Below are 23,124 nucleotides of genomic sequence, written 5' to 3' on the forward strand. Positions count from 1 at the left end.
CTTCTTGAGCACAGAAAATCTTTGGGAAGGAAAGAAATGTTGTGCTTTGCTGCCACAAGGTGTCTGTAGAAGAAAATAGCAATGTTGAGGAAACCAATCTGCTAGGATCATCTGTGCACTGAAGCATTTTATACCTGCGCCCTCTACCAACTCCTATATGTATTAATTTAATATTTATTTAGTAGATTTATATCCCAGTTTTCGACTCGAGTCTTGAAAGTGGCTTACAATATTTATAAAATACAGTAGATACAATAAGAAGAAAACTGCACAATGCCCCCCCAAAACCCCTTCACTTGAACAGGAGCCAGCATCTGATGTTCCTTCCCGTTGGGCACTTGATGTCAGTTGGGGCCACCCAACTGGAGCAAGCCCTGATGCTCCCTTCTTTTGTCTTGGTCACTAAAAGAAGATACCGCTCTCTGCTTGTCGAGTTCATTGCTGTAGTCAGTTTAGTAGCACCCAAAATATAAATAAATGAATGATAAATTATCTTCCCTTTTCAGTTGTCTAATAAAATAGTCACAAATCCTAACAACATCCTAAGTCCTGTCATATAATTGTTTGCATAATTAAATCCAACATGGTTTAGTACTCATGGGTGGTATTTAGGGGACATTTCAGGGGCTTTTTTTAAACCTTAACATAATATCCTAGTAACATGAAGGAAATTGGACTAGAATAAAACAGTACCTCATTTTAGAGTTATGGGATATTTTCCTGGAGATAACACTCTTGTACTTGCCAGAGATTACACATGGCTCTCAGATTCTGAGGCAGTCTTCTTATGAGATACGGAACGTTGTGTGGCAAGGCACAAGGACATTATTGAGCTTTGCTTCAGAGATAGAGACTCTTTTATGCTTTTATTAATGTAATCCAAAGGCCAAACTGGATATAAGAAAGGCTTGACTGCATGTTATATGTCCTGTTTATATATATTTAAGTATTTTTATGCCACCCCTCAGTCCAAAAGGCTCCCAGAGCAGTTTATACACAAACAAGAAACTCCCTGCCCACACTACACACAAGGAAAAAGGAATAGAGAGGGGAGGGGGTGGGATTATAAAAGTATATATTAAAAAAGCCAGCACAGGGGCCTGATCAGGATTGTGATGTGTGGGAAAGGGAGAATTGAGTCTTCTCCTTGCACTACGGTCTCAAATAAAATTCCCCTTAAGCTACTATTTGCTCTGGGAGGGAACCTACCATTGGCACTGGGTTAGGACATATATGCCTTGAAATATCCCGGCCTATCTCTTTAGTGCTAGACCTTTTACCAAACCTTTCTGCAGGAAATAAGAGGGCTGACAGCATGGATAGCTGGCCTGTATCCCATGGCTTGCACATTATCTGGCAAAAAGCCACCAAGATCAATGGCTACCCTTAGTGTACACAAGGTTACTTTATTTACACAAGGTTTATTTATTTATTACATTTATAGCCTGCCTTTTTTCCTTCCTAAGGAACTCAAGGCGGCGTACATAATCCTCCTTTCCATTTTATCCTCACAACAACAACCCTGTGAGGTAGGTTGGGCTGAGAGTCTGTGACTGGCCAAAGTCACCCAGGGAGCTTCCATGGCTGAGTGGTGACTAGAACCCAGATCTCCTGACTCCCAGTCAACACTCTAGCCGCTACATCACTGCTTTGATCTCCCATATTCCAGCAACCATATTCTGGGTCTTGCTCAGGACTGGACCCTGTGACAGGAGGTCTGTTATTACTTGCAGTCTCCACAAATCGGTTCTGTAGATTTCAGTGATATCAGAGAACAAGACTTATCTGATCAGTGTGAGGCAACAAGAATAACTTTGCTTTTTTCTCTCTCTCTCTTTTTTTTTTTGCAGTGAATTTTGTCATGACTTTGTGTAAACTCAGTTACTACTGAGATATACATGAGGCCTCTAGCCCAGATTTCCATTAGGGAGTCTATCACTGTGCCCCCCCCCTTTACCTTGAGAACCACAGAAAGCACCCCAGCAACCTCTTGTTAAGAGACAGAAGTAAATTCTGGCCCTTCTCCGTGAGCCCCTGCCAAAGGAAGTGAGGCGGGTGGCTACTAGGAGGAGGGCTTTTTCTGCTGTGGCACCCCGGCTCTGGAATGAGCTCCCTAGTGAGGTTCGCCTGGCGCCTACATTGCATTCCTTTCGGCGCCAGGTGAAGACCTTTTTATTTTCCCAGGCATTTTAGCATTTTAGCTTTCTAAATTTTTGTCTTTGTTGTTTTAAATCTGTATTTTAAACTCCTGCACTGCTGCTAGGTTTTATTGTGGTTGTATTGTTATATTGTGGTTTTAATGTTCTATATATTTTAAATTGTTTTATTGTGTGTTGTTTGGTTTTAATTTTTGTGAACCGCCCAGAGAGCTTCGGCTATTGGGCGGTATAGAAATGAAATAAATAAATAAATAAATTGAGTAAGGGAGGGCAGAAACGTTGCCACAATTAATATGTCTAGCGGTGGTACTGGGATGGGACCATATAATCTTGCTCCTGCAGATTTTCTGCTCTTTGGAAAATCTCATCTGTAACCCCCACAAAGATTCCTGTAGTTTGATTAGTTTATGATATATTTGTCTGTGAGAGGAGTTGATATATTCCAACTGCCATCCTGTGGAATCCAAGGTAACAGTTGACAGGCTCTTTCAGAAGTAAACAAAATGGCGTGGTAAGCTAGGTGAGAAGGGCCCAGAGGCAGAGACAGGTGAACATTTCATCCTTTCTAGAGTTAGAGGAGCCATGCTTGAAACAGAGGGAGAAAGAAAACAAGGTCAGGCAAGGGGATGGGCAGGGAAGGATGGTACAAGAGTTTTGACAGAATGTGATTGTGACAAGCTATAATATTTTTTTATCTTGCTCTGAGTGCTGTACAAATAAATACCCACAATAACCCCCAGGGCCCCCAGATGTGACAGCTCTGATTCCGTAGAATCTAGGGGCAGTATTTCTGAAGAATGATGTGAGGGCCACATTTGCAATTAGAAACCTGATCGGATTTCTAGTCCTATGTTATATCTAACCATATAGCACAATGTCTTTAATCTTCCACCTGTTGCAGGCAGGGCTGTATTGAGCCAATAAGGACATTTCTCAGTGCTTTCACCAACCTCAAAATCAGGGGTTTTGTTTCAGCTGTATTTGGGGGATGAGGTTAATTTTTGGGGAGCAGTGCCTGGGGAGAATCAGTGTGGCCACCATTCTGTTTTCCTCAGAAAGCCATTTTGAGATACTTTTTGTGTTTTTTAATTCTCCCCCCCCCCAAATTACAAATATAACAACATATTCTAAAATCCTCAGTTTCAAATATTACAATATTCTAGGGAGGGAAAAAAAGAGAGAGAAAGAATAGGTTACATGTAAACGTCAGTAAAAGCAGACCAGATATCCAAATGTAAGTCTATTTGCAAGTTATGTCGATATACCACTCTTTCAGCGAAATTATTCTGACAAAGTTTGGGGAGGGGTCATGTCACAAACCTGTGGGTCAGTTTCATTATTTTTTTAATTGAATCACTAACTCTCTTCAGCTGGGGTGTTGCTAGGCCTGGGTCCATGAGGCACTGACCCAAATCTATCCCCTAGGCCACTGAATCTATCCCCTAGCATTCTGAGTGTCCATTGGTGTCAATGGAAGATTTTTTGCCTAGCTTAATTGCTATGGGGGGAACAGTTTTCAAGGGGGATTCCAACTGGTTAACTCTTCCCACTCCACATGCTGCAACAGCAACCCCCCCACAGCCTACACAAATCTCTCCCTACATATCAATTCAGCTTAGAAAAACATTTTCCTTTGGTTTGGGCTTATCTGGGACAGGGTGTCGATTAACTGCAGAATTTGTTTTATTTGTGATTATTTGGATGAGAAATGAAATTTGCTGACTTTCCCTCCTGTGAAATGTAATTATTCTACATTTGAATATATAGATATAAATCAACATATGGAAATTTTATGCATTTGTGTGCTCTATGGGCCTGGGCCCCAAATCCTTTAAGTGCCTAGCAACACCCCTGCTCTTCAGTTCTAGTTGTAGGACATATACGAAGAGAAATGAGTTACTGAGTTTGGCCACATATACGTTTTAGGACAAATGCCACTTGTTTTGTAGATACTGCAAAACAGAAGGGTAAGTATTAGCAGTGACAATCTTCTAATCGTCTGTGGTACAAACATATGGGTGGCAGTTGGTGGTAAAATGGCAGAGGCTAGTAGTACTTACAAGTGTTGTCTCTTGCTCTAGAGGCAGTCCTGCTGCAGAGCAGTGAAAGTACAGGATCTGCTGGTATTTTATCCTTAAATGCATTGTGAGGGAAACCACAGTTAGGCCAGATCTAAACCTTGTGTCATATCATTACGATCCCATCATGGTAAAATTATATCACTACAAAAGCAGTATATCAAATATGTAATGTGCCCCAACAGTTATCAGTGCACTTTAATATTGCTATCAAGCAGTAGTGTAGATCTAGCCTTAATCCAGGAAATGTAAAATAGCACTGTTTCTTAAATCTGGGGCCTGGTCCACCCAGGACCCACACACTAAACAGATTCAAATGTTCCAATATGACTCAAGTCCAATTGTATGAAAAAATGATAGTTTATTGATGGAAAATGGATGCAGATATTATTACAAAAGCAAAGAAAGCTTGCACAGGGCCCTCCAGCTCTCAGCTGCAGTCACTCTGGTTCCCGAAGAAGTGACAGGTGTGGTCCCAGGGCTGGTTACCTGAGCAGGTGGAGTGACTTCTCTCTGTCAGGTGAGGACAGGTAGCAGGCCAATCTGCTCAGCATTTTATAGAGCAAGTCTCACTGACTTAGAAACTGTCACAACATACACACACACACACACACACCACCCTCCCTTCACCCAGAGAGAAGAAAGTTGGACCTTTCTATTGGCAAGAAAGAGAGTTTCTCACAGTATAGGAAGAGATCCTTATCAGCTAGAAGATATAGACCATAACAGCTGCTAACAAAAAGTAAGTACTGAGCATTGTCTAACTTCTGTTAGTAGCAAAAAAACACCAGCCTTCATTGTATGTGAATACAGCTATGAGAACCAATTCTAAAATCATAAACATTGTCAACTGCTCTAGCAAATCAGTATACTTATGTTAATAGATGCTGCATATGACTCTGTGCAAATTCATACCAGACTCTTTGTCATTCTTCCAGACCAAATCCAATACATTTCTCTATTCCTCATCCCTGACCAAAATGTTGTCACTGCTGTAGCGATGGCATTTGTATGGATAGTCACAGGCCGTGGTAGAGGAGACTTGACATATTATAACCAACTACTATGCTTGATAAACCTGGTCAAGGTGATTGAACAAGCCAATAGGAGCAGCGTACAATGCTAATTGAGAATGCATTAGGCTAAAAATATGATTAACAAAACCAGTTATTAAACAGAATCAATAGTAAAATGTAGTACAGGTGTGTGAAAAATACAGTAAAAAGCAATTGGCATTCAGGATACAAGTGTGGGCTGGGATTTTTATTAAAAAAAAACATAACTATTAAAATGAGGCAACCATAACTGAAGAACATTTCATATTCTAGAACAGGGGTAGGCAACGTTTTTGGGCCTGTGGGCACATTTGGCAATTTGAGAAACTGTTCTTGACACTACTAGAAAATGGTGGTCTAGGAGACATGGCTTACCAGACAGAAGTGAAAGGAATCCCTTTTTCTTCTTCCCTTTCTTTTTCTTGGTGGCTGGATGTGATGTAGTAGAGGAAGGCATCAGCCTGCAACCACCTACCATCTTTATTTCCTAAAAATGTCTCTGAGCCCCACACATGGCCCAGAGGTGTTCATGGAAAATGAAGATGGTAGCAGCTGTAAACCCCCACTTTGCTTTGAAGTGAGCCCAGCTGGGTTCAGTTTCTTGGTCCTTGTATGATGTGACTGAATGTTGGGAGAGCCAGCTTAAATATAGTTTTAAACACATATTTGCTTTTTTTTCTCTATAAAGATGGAGTTGTTGTGGCTTTATATTGTGCTTGGAGCTGTTTTAAAACTTTCTTCAGGAATTTCCTACAATAAACAAGGCAAGTTGTGATTTCCATTCTATCAGCTTTCTAATGCCCTGCTCAGAGTATGAGTACTGGATTCAGGATCCTTGCTTACTGATTAGTTAGTGCATTAAACTTTGCCGCAAATAGGTGTTGCAACCGTACAATTTGCATTTGCTATAATTTACAAAGGACTTCACAAAGTAAATATTTTTTATTTTGTGCAAGTGATATATCACAGTGTCCACATTCAAAAGAGGAATGTGTACACCCAGTTTTGGGAACTGTGTGCATTTGAGTCCTCCTTTGCCTGACTTGGTATCCCGAATATTCCACAGGAAGAACTGAACCATCCTTTTCCCATACATTTGACTGGGCTCTAAGGCTGCAATCCTAGGCATGCTTAGTTAGGATTAAGTAGAATTGACATCTACTGCAGTGGTGTTTTATTCTTTTATCTTCGTTGTTCACTGCTCCGAAATCTTTTGATGTGGAGCGGTATATAAATATTATAAATAAATAAATAGTCAGTAAGATTTAGTTCTGAATAAAACATGCATAAATGTGGCACACATCCCACAAAGCTTTTATCTGTTATTATATCAATATCTTGTAGATAGATCTAATTCAAAATTGAAAGCAAAGCCCATTAGATATTATACAAGTGGGGGCCTGCAACAGAATTGTACCCCTGGTTTCTGTGCAGTAAGTGAGCCTGTGGCTGAGGGGGCTGAAAGAACAAAAGTTAGCATAAAGTTCTAATGGAACTTACTTCATGTGCAAAATTTATTATTATTTTAGTTTTTGAACTTTTAAAAGAGCAACCAGTCTGCATGTAAGCTAATGGCGCATGAGGCTTCTGCATGCAACTGAGTGCTTGATTTCTCCTGGGAAGAGGTCTGAGGAGGCAATTTAAGTCAATTGACTATTACTGCAACCTGAGAGGTATTTGATACTTTTGACTTGGAATTCAAACCAGTCTGAGATCCACCTCTGGCCTACAGCAGGGGTCCCCAACCCCCGGTTAGGAACCAGGCCACAGTAGGGGTGTGCGAAACCCACTTACCTTTGGTCCGTGGGGGAGGGGGAGGCGATCTGTCCCTCCCCCACGGAATCCTCGCTGGCCATGGCCAGCTCTGCTCCACAGCAAGTCCGTGGAGCTGCCAGCTGGCTCCGGCCGCTGGCAGACTTCCGGCCAATGGGACTCAAATGGCATCCATGTAGCGGATGCCATTTGCGTCCCTGTTCTTCAAGTAATAGGATACGTAAATCTTTACATAGCCTATTACTGCAAAGAATAGGGATGTAAATGGCATCCGCTACACGGACGTCGTTTGTGTCCCAGCGGCTGGAAGTCCATCAGCAAACACCCCCCCCCCCCCCAAGTCTGTGGAAAAATTGTCTTCCATGAGACCGGTCCCTGGTGCCAAAAAGGTTGGGGACTGCTGGCCTACAGTACTGAGAGTGGACTACATTGCAGGGCTGCTGTAAACTACTTTGTCTCTTCACAGTCCTCCAATCTGCAATATGGATTTCTGTATAGTACTCTCTTAGCCCAAGGTGGAAATAAAATTAATAACACTGCAAGATTTTAAGCTACGATCTCAGCTTCAGAACAACTCCCAACCTGCAATAGGGATCTGATATCTCTGGACAACACTGCGAGATTGTTGTAAACCACTCAGAACCTGATCTGCATTATTCAGTGTGAATTATACTGCAGGGATGCCATAAGCCACTCTCTTCCAGTTCAACAACACTGGAACTGCATTTACTTTCGAATTGCATTAGCAGGGTTTTTTTTTTTTTATGTTTCACACTAAATAAGGACAGTGAGTGGGAAGAAAGTTTCTTTCTGACTTTTTAAAATCTGTGTGTCTTCGTACATCCTCCTTTTCTAACTAAGCTACTCAAACGAGATTATGGTATGCACTAATAATTTGAAAGATATTACAGTAATAAAAAATTTCTCCCTCAGTGAAGGGCAATTCAAGTTTTGCCTGCTACACAGAGGCTTTCAAGAATGATACTAAAAAACCTAAAGCAATTAAATTGTTCCTTCCAAAGAAAAATTTGGTAAGTTTTCAGCTACACGTTTCTAAGCACCATGATTCGTATATACAAAGAAATGTAAAATATGTTAATGGATGGACACATTTTTTAAATAACTGCTCATAAGTATGAAAGAAAAATGGTGTTCTTTATTATTCCCTATAATACTGAGCTCAGTTGATCATGTTCCTATCAGTTTGGAAAAGAAATGGGACTATCCAAAAAAATGGAGTTGAGCCTCCTAGGGGACTTCCTAGGTATGCAGAAGTATAGACATTTGTAAATTAGAATTTAAACAAAACAAAATGGCCCAACGAGCACTTGCAAGCTTACAGAGTGATGAATGCATAGGAATAAGAGTAAAGGTGCAATCCTATGCATGTTTAGACAGAAAAAAAGTCCTACAACTTCCAACATTCCCCAGCCAACAGAATGATGGGAACTGTAGGACTTTTTTTGGTTAAACATGCAAATTGTGCCCTAGGTCATCTAATTGTCTGGAAGAGGAAACTTCCAGGTTCACATTGAACATCAAAAGGCAGGAACTATTGTCCTTGCTACCTTTTGTTTTGGGGAGACACCCTGCTGCTCAATCACAGCTACTTTAAAATTTTGATTTTTCCATTGTTTTCTAAGGTAAGCATTCACTTGCACCCTGGGGGCGAAAGGAGGTGGGGAACAGGGTCTAAAGGAACCAGACATCTGGCAGACTGTATGAGTCTATACATTTAGACTGTGGCTAAGAGCAGTGAAGATAGGGAATGTTAAAGTGTAAGTTGAGGGAGAGGGGATGAAAATGGAGCTCAAGGGAGAGAGGAATTGGCCTGTTCAAGCCCCTAATGGATTAGAAAGACTACTTTGCAAAGGTGGGGGGGATTACAGTTGTGGGGATGTGTACCATCATCCTTTTTTTTAAAAGCCTCCCATTTTGTGTTTGATATGGGGATGATTCAGGAGAAGAAAAGGAAAAATGACACCTTTTCCTTTTCCCACTCTCGAGAGCCACTCCTACCATGTAGCACAAAACTTCAGATTGAGGACTGGTGGCCAATTCCCAAACATGAACTATCCTACATTAAATAGCACATTAGGGGAAAGCCTTAGGAGGAGTGGGTCCTTTTGCTCTTCCCTCTTTGAGAGGCCTGAAATATTATATTGAATATGTGAGGACAACCATACACACCAGACTTCTGATTCAGCTATTCATTGTTTACAACTGACTGGGAAAACCCTGTGCATTTGTAATCCCTACAGGTGTGAATATTGCCATTAGGTTTTAGGACAGGGACAATAGGGGTAGCCCAGCTTCTGTGTGCCACTGGCTCAATGATTCCTTGTGCGATGAGCTAAACTAGTTCTCCATCAATGTATTTACCTTTCTTAGCGTTTAAGGTAATATTCTTTCTCTTATCGTTCTTGTTATTTCCCCCCATTCATAACTTGATTAATTGTGGCAGTCAAGGGCTCTATTGATATATCCAGAAAAGTTTCTCATATTCCCCTGGGAACATATCCAGTCGAAGTGATGAATTATTTTTCAACCTAATTACAGCTTTCCTCATGATTCTCTTCCCTAGTCACTAATAGTTTTAAATCTCTCACATTGACCTATTTTACTATAAGGGGCGGGGAGCGGGTGGTCTAACAAGGAGGTGAAATAGGTTCTGGGAAAGAAAACTGGTCAATAGGAGTTCTTTCCAGGAGGACACTGGCAGCAGGAGAAGGGTACTAAATAAAAAGGCCTGGGGCAGCAGGAGCTGGGCTTACAGAGCTAACCTTATGGAGCTGTCAGAAGTGACTAAAGCTGCAATCCTCAACTCACTAACCTGGGAGTAAGTCAGGTTACTCATTGGGGCTTGCTTCTAAGTGGGCTTGTTCTACAGCAATGTTTTCCCTGTATTTGAGGAATATAATATTCATGAAAATGCTGAGGAAAGGTGGGGATGATTTTTTATTTTTGTTCAGAAGACACATATTAAAACAGAGTGGAGACTGTTATTTAGAGTAGTTAAAATTAGAAGAATTTAAAGTTCTGGAATAAAAATTTCTCTAGCTGTGCCAGATCCAAAATTTTAAGACCTGTCTTACCTTGGAAGAGGCAAGGCTTACAAACCAATGTTCACCTGATATTTGAAGCAAGCATTATGAGGTGCTGGATGGGATTCCTATTTCTAAAAAAGGAACTGAAAATTTGGCAACATCATTAATTGTGAATTCTAGTATTTAATCCTAGAAGAGCCACTGTGTATGCCTATTGCAGAAGAGCCATATGACTAGAACTGTTCCAGCTTAATTCAGCGGGGGAGGGGGAATAAAACACCTCCAAAGATTGCAGAGGCAGGTGAATTTCCCTGAAGTTTGGGGAGAGTTGCTTACTTGGTAGAGTAGATGAGATGGCCATGTTGAGGGGTTTCCTTTTTTTCACTTAAAAAAAAGCTTTCCTGTGGTTGCTGGTAGCAATTTTGAGGCTCACTGATCTGCAGCCTCCAGCAGCATTTCCTGAACCAGAATGCCATGGGAACAATGTGGTCCAGAAAATGTGGCTGGAAGCCTGCAAACCCCCTGGTGCTACTTGTGGTTATGACTGTTGGGAATATTGCAGGCTTATCTGCAAGTCACAGGAAGGGGGCAGTTTGGCAGTTAGCTAGTTCATGCACAGGAATCTTGGTCACAGCTAGCCTTATGATCTCTATAGCCTACCATGTGGCTTCCTGCTCTTCCCTGCCTGTATAAAGGAACACAAAGAAACTGACTGAGCAAATTCTTTTTTGAAACTATAAGCTGTGCCTGAATATTATGTGCAAGAATACGTGTAAGTAAAGTTATTTTTCTTTCCTTCACTAAAGTAAGAGTGTGGTCTCTTTTTATTGAGCCTTTTGTACGGGTATGGGTCTGGCATTCCATTTTGCCCTTTTGTTTTTCTCTGCTAACTGCCTTTCAAACAAGAAGCAGCAATAACCATATAATTCCTGTCAATGACAAGGATGTTTTTAAGTGCAAAAATAATAATAATCTGAGCCACCTCATCTATTCTATAGTCAGGTAAGCACCCCCACCTCCTGAAAACTTCAGTGAAATTTGCCCACACCTCCTGAAACTAACAAATCACACTCACAATGGTCCCATATAAGTGTGCGTCTATGCACATGGGGGTGGGGATTTCTGCCTACCTTTACTTGTGAATCCTTAAAGCAGAGATGCAGAACATGTGGCCTTCCATGTCTTGCTAGACTGCAGCTCCCATCAGCCTTAGCTAGCATAACCATTGGTGAGGGATGATGGAAGTTGCTGATCAACAGCATCTGGAATGCCACACATTCCCCATCCCTGTCTTAACTAATGCACTTACTGTATCTTGGTCTTTTGAAGTCAACAGCCTAGTTCATCAGATGCATCAGATTGTCATTTAAGGTTTTGATGGTGCTGGATATTATGTATCTGTGATTCATACATTAATCCTGGTATTTTTTTATATTGCTAAAGAAAGTCATTTGTCATTTGTATGACATTAATAAAGAGGACACCAAGGAGAACAGAAGGAAGAACCTACTTCTCTATACTTCAGCAGGGCTTGCTCCCAGCATACAGATCTTCAACAGTACCTACTCAAAAGTCTTCTACTTCAAAATGACCCTGGTAAGACCAGCTCAGTGGTAGAGTACATGCTTTGCATGTAGAAGGTCCCAGTTTCAGTCCCTGGCATTTCCAATTTAAAAGGATCAGGTAAACTAGCAGGTGATCTGAAAGGCAACTGCCTGGACCCTGGAGAGCCACTGCCAGTCAGAGCAGGCAATACTAGGCTAGATGGACAAATAGTCTGACCTGGTGTAAGGCAGCTTCCTGTTTCTGTTACACTAACAAGGTTACAACTACAAGCAGTGGAGGAGTCTCTCTAGGAAAAGCAATTGTCAAGTGCTGATTCCAACACAAGCTTTTTCCTCCAAAGAACTTCCATGAAGCCATATCTGTGAAAATGATCACATGGGAATGCAAAACCCATGTGAAACTGTGGAAGAAGTATTCATGAAAAGGATTAGGCAAGAGTCTTAACATATTAATCATGGGGCTTTTCCTGAAAATCCAGACCCCTCAAAATATTTCCTATAGTACCAGGACCCAGGTGCTTCACTCTCTGCATCACTGTAATAGTGTACTTGCATGTCAGAAGAGGGAGTTGCTGCCTGCTTTCTGCTGCTCTTCAGTGGCATCACTGAAGATGGGTAGGTTGACTGTGGAACTACAGCTCTCAGTTTAGCAGGGTTCAAGTGATAAGAGGCCAGTGGATTTCACCTGCTCTTATAAAGCTTCTGGCTCAGCCTGTATCCTCATTCTGAGCAATGCTGCTTAAGCACAAACAAAGCATCCTGTTTGTCTGCTTTCTATTCAGACCATCAGGCCAGATAGATGTAACATTTTAAGCAACTTTACAAGTATGTCCATGAAATGGTTGTTTTTAGCTAGCCTTTCTGCCCAGTCGAGTCTATCCTAGTAGCCTGAAAGAAAATGTAGGATTTTTTTCACTGTGTAGGAATGCCTTGGCAGTGGATGAAAACTTAAAATTAAATTAGCAGGGATGTGGAACCTCTGGCCCCCAAGGCCTCCCCATCCAGGCCACTGAGCCCTGCCCATCTTTGAAGCCCTGCCCCTTGGACCCATAGTCAGGAGCCACTGCTTCAAGATTCTGGGAGCCTCTTGGTGCAGCAGTTCTCCAAGGCTCTGCTTGGCCCTTGCCTTTTCCTTTGAGAAAGGTGAGAGCTGAGCAAAGCCAGATAGATCAGTGGGGAGCTGCTGCTTCAAGGCACTCCCAGCATCTTGACATAGTAGTTACCCAAGGTGAGGGTTGCCCTAAGCACCCTGATGCAGTGTTTCCCCTGAGCAGAGCAGCTCGGTAAGGGGGAGATTGTGGCGAGGGGAGGTTTATGCTGCCTAATATATATGCATGTGTGAATGGTGTGTGAGGAAGAGTGTTGGGTGACCCTGCCTACTTTAGACTCTGGCCTTGCCCAGTACAGGCTGTGGCCTTGCCCATTGCTGGCAGGTAGTCTCCAAAGAGACTTCCCAGGTGGCAATCCAGCCCTGAAGCTAAAAAAAGTTCTCCACTTGGACTAGAAAGAAAAACTGAATGGCTCTCTTTCCCTCTGTCTTTATTGTGTAATTTTTTTTTCTGGCATGGCAACTGGATTAGCTCTGTAATTCTTTTAGAACTTCAGACAATTAAAGAATACAATCCCAGAATTTACCAGGATTCTGTTTAAATCCTGGATTTTGTTTTAAAGTCAGAAGTAAAGAAGCGAGAGATAAAGATATAACTTGAATGACTGCAACTTCGATGGGAAGGGAGTTTATAGAATAGGATGTGGAGAAGTAGGCTGGATCTACACTTACCACCTTTTTTCACTTCCAATGAGGTTTCACCGCCCGCCTTTCACACTATGCAGTAGCCGCCTCGAATTGGAACCAAATTTCCCACTTCCGTGCTCCCGCTTTCGATACCCTAATATCCTGGTATTTCCCCTTAATGTGCTCTGATTTGCTGCCTTCACTACCATATCCAGTCATAGTCCCCTCCCCCGCCTGTCCATATGTGGCGGTGTTTGTATTTCCCTCCTGTCCAATCACAGCTCTCGACGGCCCCATGTCTTCTTCTGGCTACTGATCGCATAGCTTCCTCAGCAGCCCCCATTTCCTCAGCAACAAGCAAAGGGCTGGATGTGCGCGCGCTTGTCTGATCTCGGAAGCTATGCAGGATCGGTCCCAGTCAGTACTTGGATGGGAGACCGCCTGGTAATCAGGCTTCCTGCACTGAGCAGGGGGTTGTTGTATCCCTTCAAATGAGATTAAGTTTTACCCCCTCCTATCCCCCTCTCTGGATGTTTGTTTGTTTTAAATTAATGCGTTATCCTCACAGAATCGGGGCTTCTCTGCGATGTTTTTTTTTCTAATTGAGGTATGATCTTCAAAGCTTCGAAGTTGTGAAGAAGACAAGAAGATATGCTTCACAACTTCGAAGCTTCGAAGATCATGCCTCAATTGCATACTAATATAATATAATATTATAATTTAATAATTAATAATAATAAATTAGAAAAAAAAACATTGGAGAAGCCCCAATTCTGCGAGGATAATGCCTGAATTTTAAAAAAACATCCGGAGTGGGGGATAGGAGGGCGTAAAACTTAGTCTCATTTGAGAGGATACAACAACCCCCTGTTCAATGCAGGAAGCCTGATTCCCAGGCGGTTGCCCATCCAACTACTGACCGGGGCCAACCCTGCTTAGCATCCGAGATCAGACAAGCGTGCGCAGGAAAACAGCACAGCGCTCGAGTGTGAACCGAGCTTGCGCATTCGATGAAGCACTGCAACGGGGAAAATGGGTGAGTGTGAATAATCACGCTTTAATGCGAGAGCATTTAACCCGACGGGACACCGAATTCATTGCAATGGCGGGCGCAATGCAGATCTTTAAAGATGTCTTTAAAATGTGATTAGCCTTATTCCTCATGAACTGCTCTCAATGGCTACTTGATGTGTTGCTGGGAGAAAACAGCAGGAAAGTTGTTGCCGTAATCTTCTGCCTGTGGGCTTCCCATTGGCATGAGCTACTTTGGAAAACAGAATTTTGGCCTTTGGACTAATCTGACTGACAGCGCTCCTGTTATGCCAATGTGAGTTGCACCCTCAATTTTGGTCAATGTGAAAACTTTCTCTTAGGTTTGTATTCATGAAGTTGAACACACACACACATCCACTTGTTTATGTGAAATTTGGGGGAAAGCAAACAAATAAAATTTATTTGGGAGAGGGTAGTATCCCTCAAAAATAATAATTTGGGGCTTCAGATTTTGTGTTTGCAAGGGAAATAAATTCTTTCTCCATCAATCCTGTCTAATAGCCCAAGACATTTTGGTGCCTGATGCAGAAGAACTGTGTCCCTTTATATTGGTGAATATTTGACACTGGTTATTATTAGCTTGTCTGCCAATTTGTTATGATTTAGGCATTGCAGGCTTTCCACCCTGTATAAATAAAAAAATCTATTTATGTCTCACTTCTTATTTCACTCCTCTTCCAAGATGCTTAGTGTGGTAAATGCAATGTTTTTTTTTAATCCGCATACCAGCACTGTGTAGTAGGTTAGGGTAAAAGACTGGCTGGCCCAAAGTGACCCACTATCACAGCTGCCTCTCTGCTCAAAATCTAACATTTTCAACTACACCATATTGTCAGTTATGAAAAGGTCAGACTGCATAGTTTACCTAAAATGTGTGTGACTCTTCAAGTTTTTAAGACTTAAAATCCTTTTTATAATTTCTTGAACAAAAGGGAGAAGATGTGGATTCGTGGTCAATTGATATCCCCCGAGAAATGATTACGTATAATACAGGTGAAAGATTGTTATAATTGTCCGTTATTTCACCTCATAGGCTACTAATGTTTAGTATAATTCATGCCAGTGCTACAATGTGGTGGTTCCATCCTTGTATTTCTAAACCTCATATGTTTGTACACCATGTTCTTTCACACTAAATCTGCCCTCTGCCTACATAACTTTTAATTTGACATTTTGTTGCTTTTTAAAAAATTGGAACTAATACACTTTAAGTTAGGTTTCATTGATGCATTAACTGTTCCAGTGCAATTAACTGAACATAAAAAGTGCTTGTCTGAATTACGCCCATTATTTGTTATTACATAGTTTCAGTAAAGACAAGTGCATTATGTCTATCAGCTATAACTCTGACAAATTTAGTAAGCCACAATAGCACATAAAGAAGTTCTATAGGTGATATATTTATTTTGGCCTGATAGCAGGATTTCCCCCCCCCCCCAAAGTCTCCCCTTCCAAACTCGCATGTCTGTGGGAGGGGGGCAATTTGCAAGGTGGAGGAAGGCATCACCACCTCCGTTCTTCTGTGGCCCCTGACCGTCACTGACAAACTTCTGTGGTGCTCAGTAGGTTTCCTGTGCATGCCAACTAAAGTCTCATGAAAGTTGGGTGCTCCCAGCTATTGTCATCTAAAGCAAAAATCTCACAACATCTGGCATTTCTGGAGTCCTGCAGCACAAGGCCTCCTCATATGTGGTCCAGCCTCAGTCAGCCAGGCCTACCAATATGACCCACCATCCCACCCTCTCAAAGCAGGGTTTGTCCAGGCAGTATCTGGTCATCCAGTGGGGACCAAGAAATAATTGTTTCATGCTGTCCAGACTGACTACTTTCCCTGGAGTATCACATAAGGCTCTGTACAGAAAAATGATACAGTTTATATATGGCACAACTTTAGCAGATGAGTAGAAAAGTGGGGGCCATTGATGCCCATAGAAGGTGAGATTGATATACCTGTAACTGGAGACACATAGATGGGTTGGGGCACACTCAGAAGGTTTTTAGCCAACTGCTAGATATGGGAACCGTTTGTAGCCTGAAATATAAGCCCTAACTTAGGCCTTCAGCCAGGGCAGAAGGCTGAGGTTTGAGCAAATGACCTGAACCACCAAATGTGGCATGGACAGCCAGGCCAGCTCCTCATGCCATGCCTGTAAACTAAATAGAGTTATGGCCAACTTATACAACACTGGGTTCCACCTCTTTCTTGCCAACCGCAAAATCTGCAAATTCATAAAATGGTTGCAACAACTGAAAAAATATATTTGTTCATCTATCCTGCTCTGACCACATATACAAATACATTGCCCAAGTAGAGTTTTTGAAAATTTGCCATCAAGAAAAGCTGATAGTATAGTTTGAAAATTTAGCCTTGTAAAGGCACCCTTAAAGGGTGGAACATAATATCTTGTAAGTATTGCTTTTGGGTATGATCAGCCATAGGGTAGTGATATCCTGAAAATGGAGAGAAAAATGTCAGCATGTCAAGTTGTGAATCTTTTCCCCAAAATAACCCCTTGATCCTCTTTCTGGGACTTCATATCAAAGTGTGCTGAGAGCATCTGAAGATAAATCACCATGAGAGGAAAAGTATGACATTTATTACCCCAAACAAATTGCTGGGTGCTCAAATATATTTAAGCAACCTGGTACTGAGTACATGACACAATCTCAAATGGTTCATAAGTAGTTCCTTGTGTATACAGACCTTAACACAGGTGAACAGCACCATACCATGATGGATCTCACATTAAAAGAGCATGTAAACATAATACTTTTCTGCTCATATGAATAATCTCTATCTCTTTTGTACATGCTGTTGAAGCAGATATTGCTCCAATAGAAGAATGGTTTGTAAAATTCAACATGCATCATGGATTAAGTATGTTCACTACTGAAGGAACCTTACTGGATACTACGCGAGGTAAGCCATAACATGTATAGACCATTGGGGGTTTTACACGTAATTATGATCTCGGTGAAATTAATTGCAGCATAAACATCTAGTTCAGAGCCTTCTTAATTTATTCATATGTTGAATAAATGGTCTTATACTTCGAGGCATCTGGGACACTCATCCCAGTGATGCCATTATAATAAAAGGAAGATGAAGATGGGCACAAAAGATAGTTTGCTGATAGATGTTTTCAAGAGTTCTTTAGGGCGGGGGAGTCGAAAAGGTGAATGAAGATCAAACTAAACAAGAGGAGTTAATAGACTTGGCAACTGTCCAAAATTGCCTTAGGGCACAGTCCTGTACATGTTTAGTCCGACATGTTTGTCTTCATTGACCTTTTTTCTGGACTTGTCAATTACTTAGGTCATCTCTGGTAGGCCAGACTTTGGTTTCCATAACAACTTGATGTAAAATCTGGTCATGCTGCTCAACTGTCTCTGCTGCTATGATCATATAATCAGCTATCATATACACATGCCCAAAAGTCTCCTCATTTTTTTGCTGAAACACTTCACTACAGCATTTAAGCCCAAATGGCAGACGATGGAAGCAATATCTTCCCCAGGGCATATTAACTGCATATTAAATTGATGAAGACTTATCCAACTTCACCTGCCAATAACCATCTTTCTCATCTATAACAGTAAAGATTTTCATTCCAGCTAGATGACTCAAAACTTCTTCAACTGTAGGGATAGTATAATGCTGCCTTCAAACTGCTTTATTGAGATCACGAGGGTCAAGACATATACACAGCTTCCCATTCTTTTTTTCCTGTAACAAGGCTGTTCACCCAATCTGTGGGGCCTGTAACTTTAGATACCACTCCTGTACTCTCCATCTGGCACAAAATATCCTTCAGCCTATCAAGTATTGCAAAAGGCACCTTCCAACATCCATGAATAACAGGAACAACTGTTGGATCAATATGAATGAGATGAGAATCTTCAAACTCACCCAAACCTTCAAAAACATCAGAGTACATAGCAAGCAGCCATTCCTGTGTCAAAGGTTCAGCTGTACGTACAACATCAACCCTAAGGACCAAATCCAAAGTCTCATAGGCTGACCTGCCCAATCATAGAATCATAGAATAGTAGGGTTGGAAGGGGCCTACAAGGCCATCGAGTCCAACCCCCTGCTCAATGCAGGAATCCAAGTCAGAGCATCCCTGACAGATGGCTGTCCAGCCTCGTCTTGAATGCCTCCAGTGTGGGAGAGCCCACCACCTCCCTAGGTAATTGGTTCCACTGTCGTATTGCTCTAACAGTCAGGAAGTTTTTCCTGCTGTTCAGCCGGAATCTGGCTTCCTGTAACTTGAGCCCATTATTCTGTGTCCTGCACTCTGGGATGATCAAGAAGAGATCCTGGCCTTCTTCTCTGTGACAACCTTTCAAGTACTTGAAGAGTGCTATCATATCTCCCCTCAGTCTTCTCTAGAATTGCTATAGATATTATCTATTATTGTAATAATAGAATAATAGAATTGCCGAACTATCTATTACATAAAATAATAATCTGGCTACTCCCTTTGGAGTGTGACATTCAAGAACAATAGTTCCCTTGGGCTGTATGCATGTCCCACCATAAGCCACAAGAGTTACATCACTTTTGGTTAGTACTATCTTGCCTGGTAACCCACAAAATCTATTAAATGGCAATACATTTGCCTCAGCTCCTGTAATTTAAATTTTACTGAAAATCCTTGAATAATTATATCAACATACCATCCAGCACCTTGTTTTGTATCTAAACCACTAGTCTTTTGAGATAATTTCCCTATCAACAAACTGTTTATATCAAACTCATAAGTCTGATATCTTTGTTGTCCTTTATCAATAGTTAATGATGTTGCTTTACATAATGTGGCATAATGATTTTTCATGCCACATTTATTACAAGTCTTTCCTAACGCTGGGCATTTTTGAGGCTGAACTGAACTACAATAAGGGCACTTGTTATCTCTAGTCTGGTGGTATCTACATTCAAATTGTGACTTTTTTGCTCCAAGAACATGAACTGCAATCTTTTCACAATTCTTGTCTGTCACATGTACATCACACAACTCCTTGGCGGAAATTGCCATAGTCTGCAGATGAGTTCTTGTTACCTCACCCACCCAACATATTTCAACTGCTTTCTCAAGAGTAAGATCAGTTTCCTTCAAAAGTCTTTCCTTTAATCTCTCCTCCTTCACACTGAACACAATCTTATCTCTTACTATATCATTAGCTGCGCTCCCAAATTCACAGCTGCTAGCTTTAAGTTTAAGTTGAGTAACAAATTGTTCAATGGTTTCTCCTTGGGTCTGTGAATAACTCCAAAAGGAATATCGTTCAAACACCAGGTTCTTACGAGGAGTGTGGTATATTCTAAATTGTTTGAAAACTTCTGCTATATCTCTTGGCCCTTCCTCAAGAAAAACCAACATATTACATACTGTTAAAGCTTCTCCCACACAGGGAAGCACAATAGCTGCTTGCTGTTTCTTGGAAGGATTATCAAGTCCTGCTGCAGTATAATTTAAAAGCTTGTTCCCAATGCTTCCAATTCTCAGCCAAATTACCTTGCAAAGCAAATGAAGGTGGAGGCTCGAACGAGTCCATATCTTCAGTTAAAACAAACAAACTCCCAACTGCAGAGGAAAAAAACAAAATCCACACCACCTTCTAACACCATGTAATGGCTTGGCCTTCAAAGGTTCCAAAGAATAAACCCACATAATGTCAAAGGCTCCCATATTGCTGACGAAAGGTTTATTCTTCAGTCCAAGTACATCCCAAACACCAGCATAACCTCTATGTGAGGAACAGAGTAACCAAATCCACTTGGTTCGTTAAATACTCTACAGCTGTGCTGGGAAACCTTAAACAGAGAGTACACCACACAGACCACAGGATTACTATGCCAGGGAAGCCAATCAATAGCTGTTTGAAGTGCCCTTAGATCGAGTTGATCAGGTTGAGGATCTTCTGTGTCCTCAAATAATTTTCCCCAGTTGAATGATAACTGCATCTTGGGGTCCATGTACAGAGGTGTGTCCTGTCCTGACCCATTGGTATCCAGTCCTTCCACAGCAGTCCCTTCCTACAAAGCCATGTGATTTGTAGCCCTTGCCAAAGGCTCAGTCAGGAGTATAGATGTTAAGCCTCGCTGCCAGTCCCAGTGCCCAATGCTGTGCCTGCAAATCCACATAGTCCTGCTGCTGAGGCTTGCAGCTATAAACAAATAAGATTAGCACTGAGTAGCATGTTGTGGGCAAATATATGAACTGTAGGCAGAGGAGTTCCCTCTGCCAATAGCCTGAATCTGTGATGCTGGCAACCCCGATTTGAAGGAGTGTGAACCAAATTTGGAGGGAGGGAGGCTTAGAGAGCTAATGAAGCACACTCACAGATTGATGTCTGGTAAGTGGGGACTGGTTTTTGTGTAAGAGAAAAGGACCTGGGCCTGCCAGTTGAATCACTAAAAAGGCATGGGCCGCCTGTAGGAGTCACGGTCCTACTGGAGAAGCTTTTAAGTTGATGTGGTTTCCTCTCCCTGTCTGATTAGTTTTTGACTGCATGATGCTGAGGCATATTGCCTTGGGTAACAACACCACATCACAGATGCCCAGGCTCTGTGCTGAGCCATCTGACTGAGAGAAGGCAACTAGCTTGCTCACCCTCAGGGCACTGAAGAATGCCAGCATGAAGGCTGCTCTGAATAATGTGGCCTCATACATAGACCAGATATCTTGTTCATGTCAGATTCTGACCTCCCGGAGGCAAGGCACAAGTCACAGTAAAACCTTTTCTTGCAGTAATTCCAGTAATTAGCTATAAGCCTTTAGAATCCCTATAAAGATCTACAGTTAACAGTTCACGACGTAAGTCCTTGACCAGAAGCAGTTCATGAGCATCACTTCCATTACTACCAAAAACCCAAACTGCCCTGGGGTTCAGCACACAAAATAAATCCAAATAGGTCCAGACTTCTAGCAAAAGCAGGAAGCTTTCCAGGGGATCAAAATATTGCTTCCAGCAGAGTCTATTGCTGGTTGCTCTGGTTTAAATACAGGGGACTGACCACTAAAGATCAGTAACAGACATTCGATCCTGGCTGGGAAACCTAGCACTTAGGCAGCAGCTGTAGCACCTCTGCTCCGTCCTCTTTCATTGAAGGTACAGTAAAGGAGACATGACTAAAACTCCTTCTCCTGGAGAGACCTCCTTCTGTTTCTCTGTTCCCATGGCAGATGTCCCTGGTTAAGAAGCTCCCAGCTGTGGAAGATAGGTCATATCAGCATCCTAAGTCTCACCCCCTCCCTGCTCGTAAGCCAGTGTCAGGCCTGGTAGAACTGAGCCGCCTGGTTTCCCACAGCTGGTCCTGACTCTACAGCATCCCCTTCTGACTCAGAATCGGAGTCAGAGGCTATAGCTGCCTCCGAACTGGGGCAAGGTCAGGTGAGTGCAGAAGGCTCTGCCCAGAGAGACTACCTTGCATATGAAACTGAGGTGGCCCCAAAGCACTTGCATCTCCCAAAAGGTGCATTTACTAATGCTCAATTAGATCCTTTAATGCCACCAGCATGTCTTTTGGCAAGCATGAAATACAGGCCACCAAATGAATCTGGTTGCCTAATTACACCAGTTTGGTGGAGGGTTTGTCCTGCACAGGGGGCATCCCCACATCTTGTGCCAATGCTTGGAAAGTTCAAAGAAAATCCAAGCACTCCATGGTGATATGAGAGCCTACAAAGAAGAAATTGTCCAAGTCTGACTGATGTGGGGGTGGTCCATCCTGTCTTTTGCTGCCCATTCACACCTGAAGTGTGACCTATCCACCTGTGACCTGAAGCACATAGTAGAGTGTGCAGTTCCACTGCTGATCAAATTTTTATTATCGTGTTGTTTTATTGTTAGAGTTTATTGTTGTTGTGATGGTATTACATTTTATGTTCACTGCTTTGATACCTCTGTGGAAAGCAGTATATAAATTTGAATCATCACCACCACCACCACCACTACCATCTTCTCGCCTGGGCCATCTTTAGGAGCATGCCCTCGGATGATACCCAGAAATTTGGTATTAGGTGGGGCAAAGAAAGGGCTAGCCACCTTGCGAGATCCATATTCCTTGTGTATCTTAGTTGCTGCAGTCTCAACTGATTTAAAGTTAGCAGTGTCTGTACCTATTCAACTAAAAAGGGGATGCAGAAACCCTGAGTGAACCTCTTCCATAAGTAGCTTCCTGATGCCCTGTCTGAGTAGCAATCAAGAAAGGGGACACAGGGTGCAAGGACAGACTGGAGTGTGGTCAAGCTCCAAGCCTCCTGCACCCATCCAACCTTTTGTTGGACATGATGGAACCAGGAGTGCCAGTGCCTTCCCTTTTTTCCACTGTTGGTGTTGCCTGCCTCGAAAGGAGCCTGGCCAGGCACCATTGCTCCGGCTGCCATGACAGCCTGGGATGAGGGCCCAGGCACATGTCACCATCATGGGCAAAGTTGCAACTTCCTCTCTGGCACTTCCTCTGATTATACTCCCAGCAAACCTTCCGGAGGGTGTCCTTCTTGGTGGACAACTTGGCAGATCTGGTGTTATCAGGCTTGTCCTTGATATGTGGGCTCACAAGCAGCAGTCATAATTTATCCTTAAGAAAGCCCCACCTGTTCTTAGCACTGTCTGAAGCCCTTCTGTGGAAAGCTTTATTATACTCAGTGGA

General features: G+C 42.2%; 1 protein-coding gene across 1 annotated transcript in view; it reads left to right on the forward strand.

The window, feature by feature from the left end:
• The first annotated feature begins 5,980 nt into the window (after window positions 1–5,980).
• CATSPERB (catsper channel auxiliary subunit beta) overlaps window positions 5,981–23,124 on the forward strand; it is a 116,599-nt gene continuing 99,455 nt past the window's right edge. The window contains exons 1-5 of the mRNA XM_084826884.1: window positions 5,981–6,056; window positions 7,999–8,096; window positions 11,556–11,708; window positions 15,398–15,458; window positions 17,290–17,385. Coding sequence (XP_084683010.1) covers window positions 5,981–6,056; window positions 7,999–8,096; window positions 11,556–11,708; window positions 15,398–15,458; window positions 17,290–17,385 — 484 coding nt within the window. The remainder of the gene's footprint in view (window positions 6,057–7,998; window positions 8,097–11,555; window positions 11,709–15,397; window positions 15,459–17,289; window positions 17,386–23,124) is intronic.

This window comes from Heloderma suspectum, chromosome 1, assembly GCF_057233095.1.
Source record: "Heloderma suspectum isolate Gila_16-S chromosome 1, 16-S_ref, whole genome shotgun sequence".
Taxonomy (NCBI): Eukaryota; Metazoa; Chordata; class Lepidosauria; order Squamata; family Helodermatidae; genus Heloderma; species Heloderma suspectum.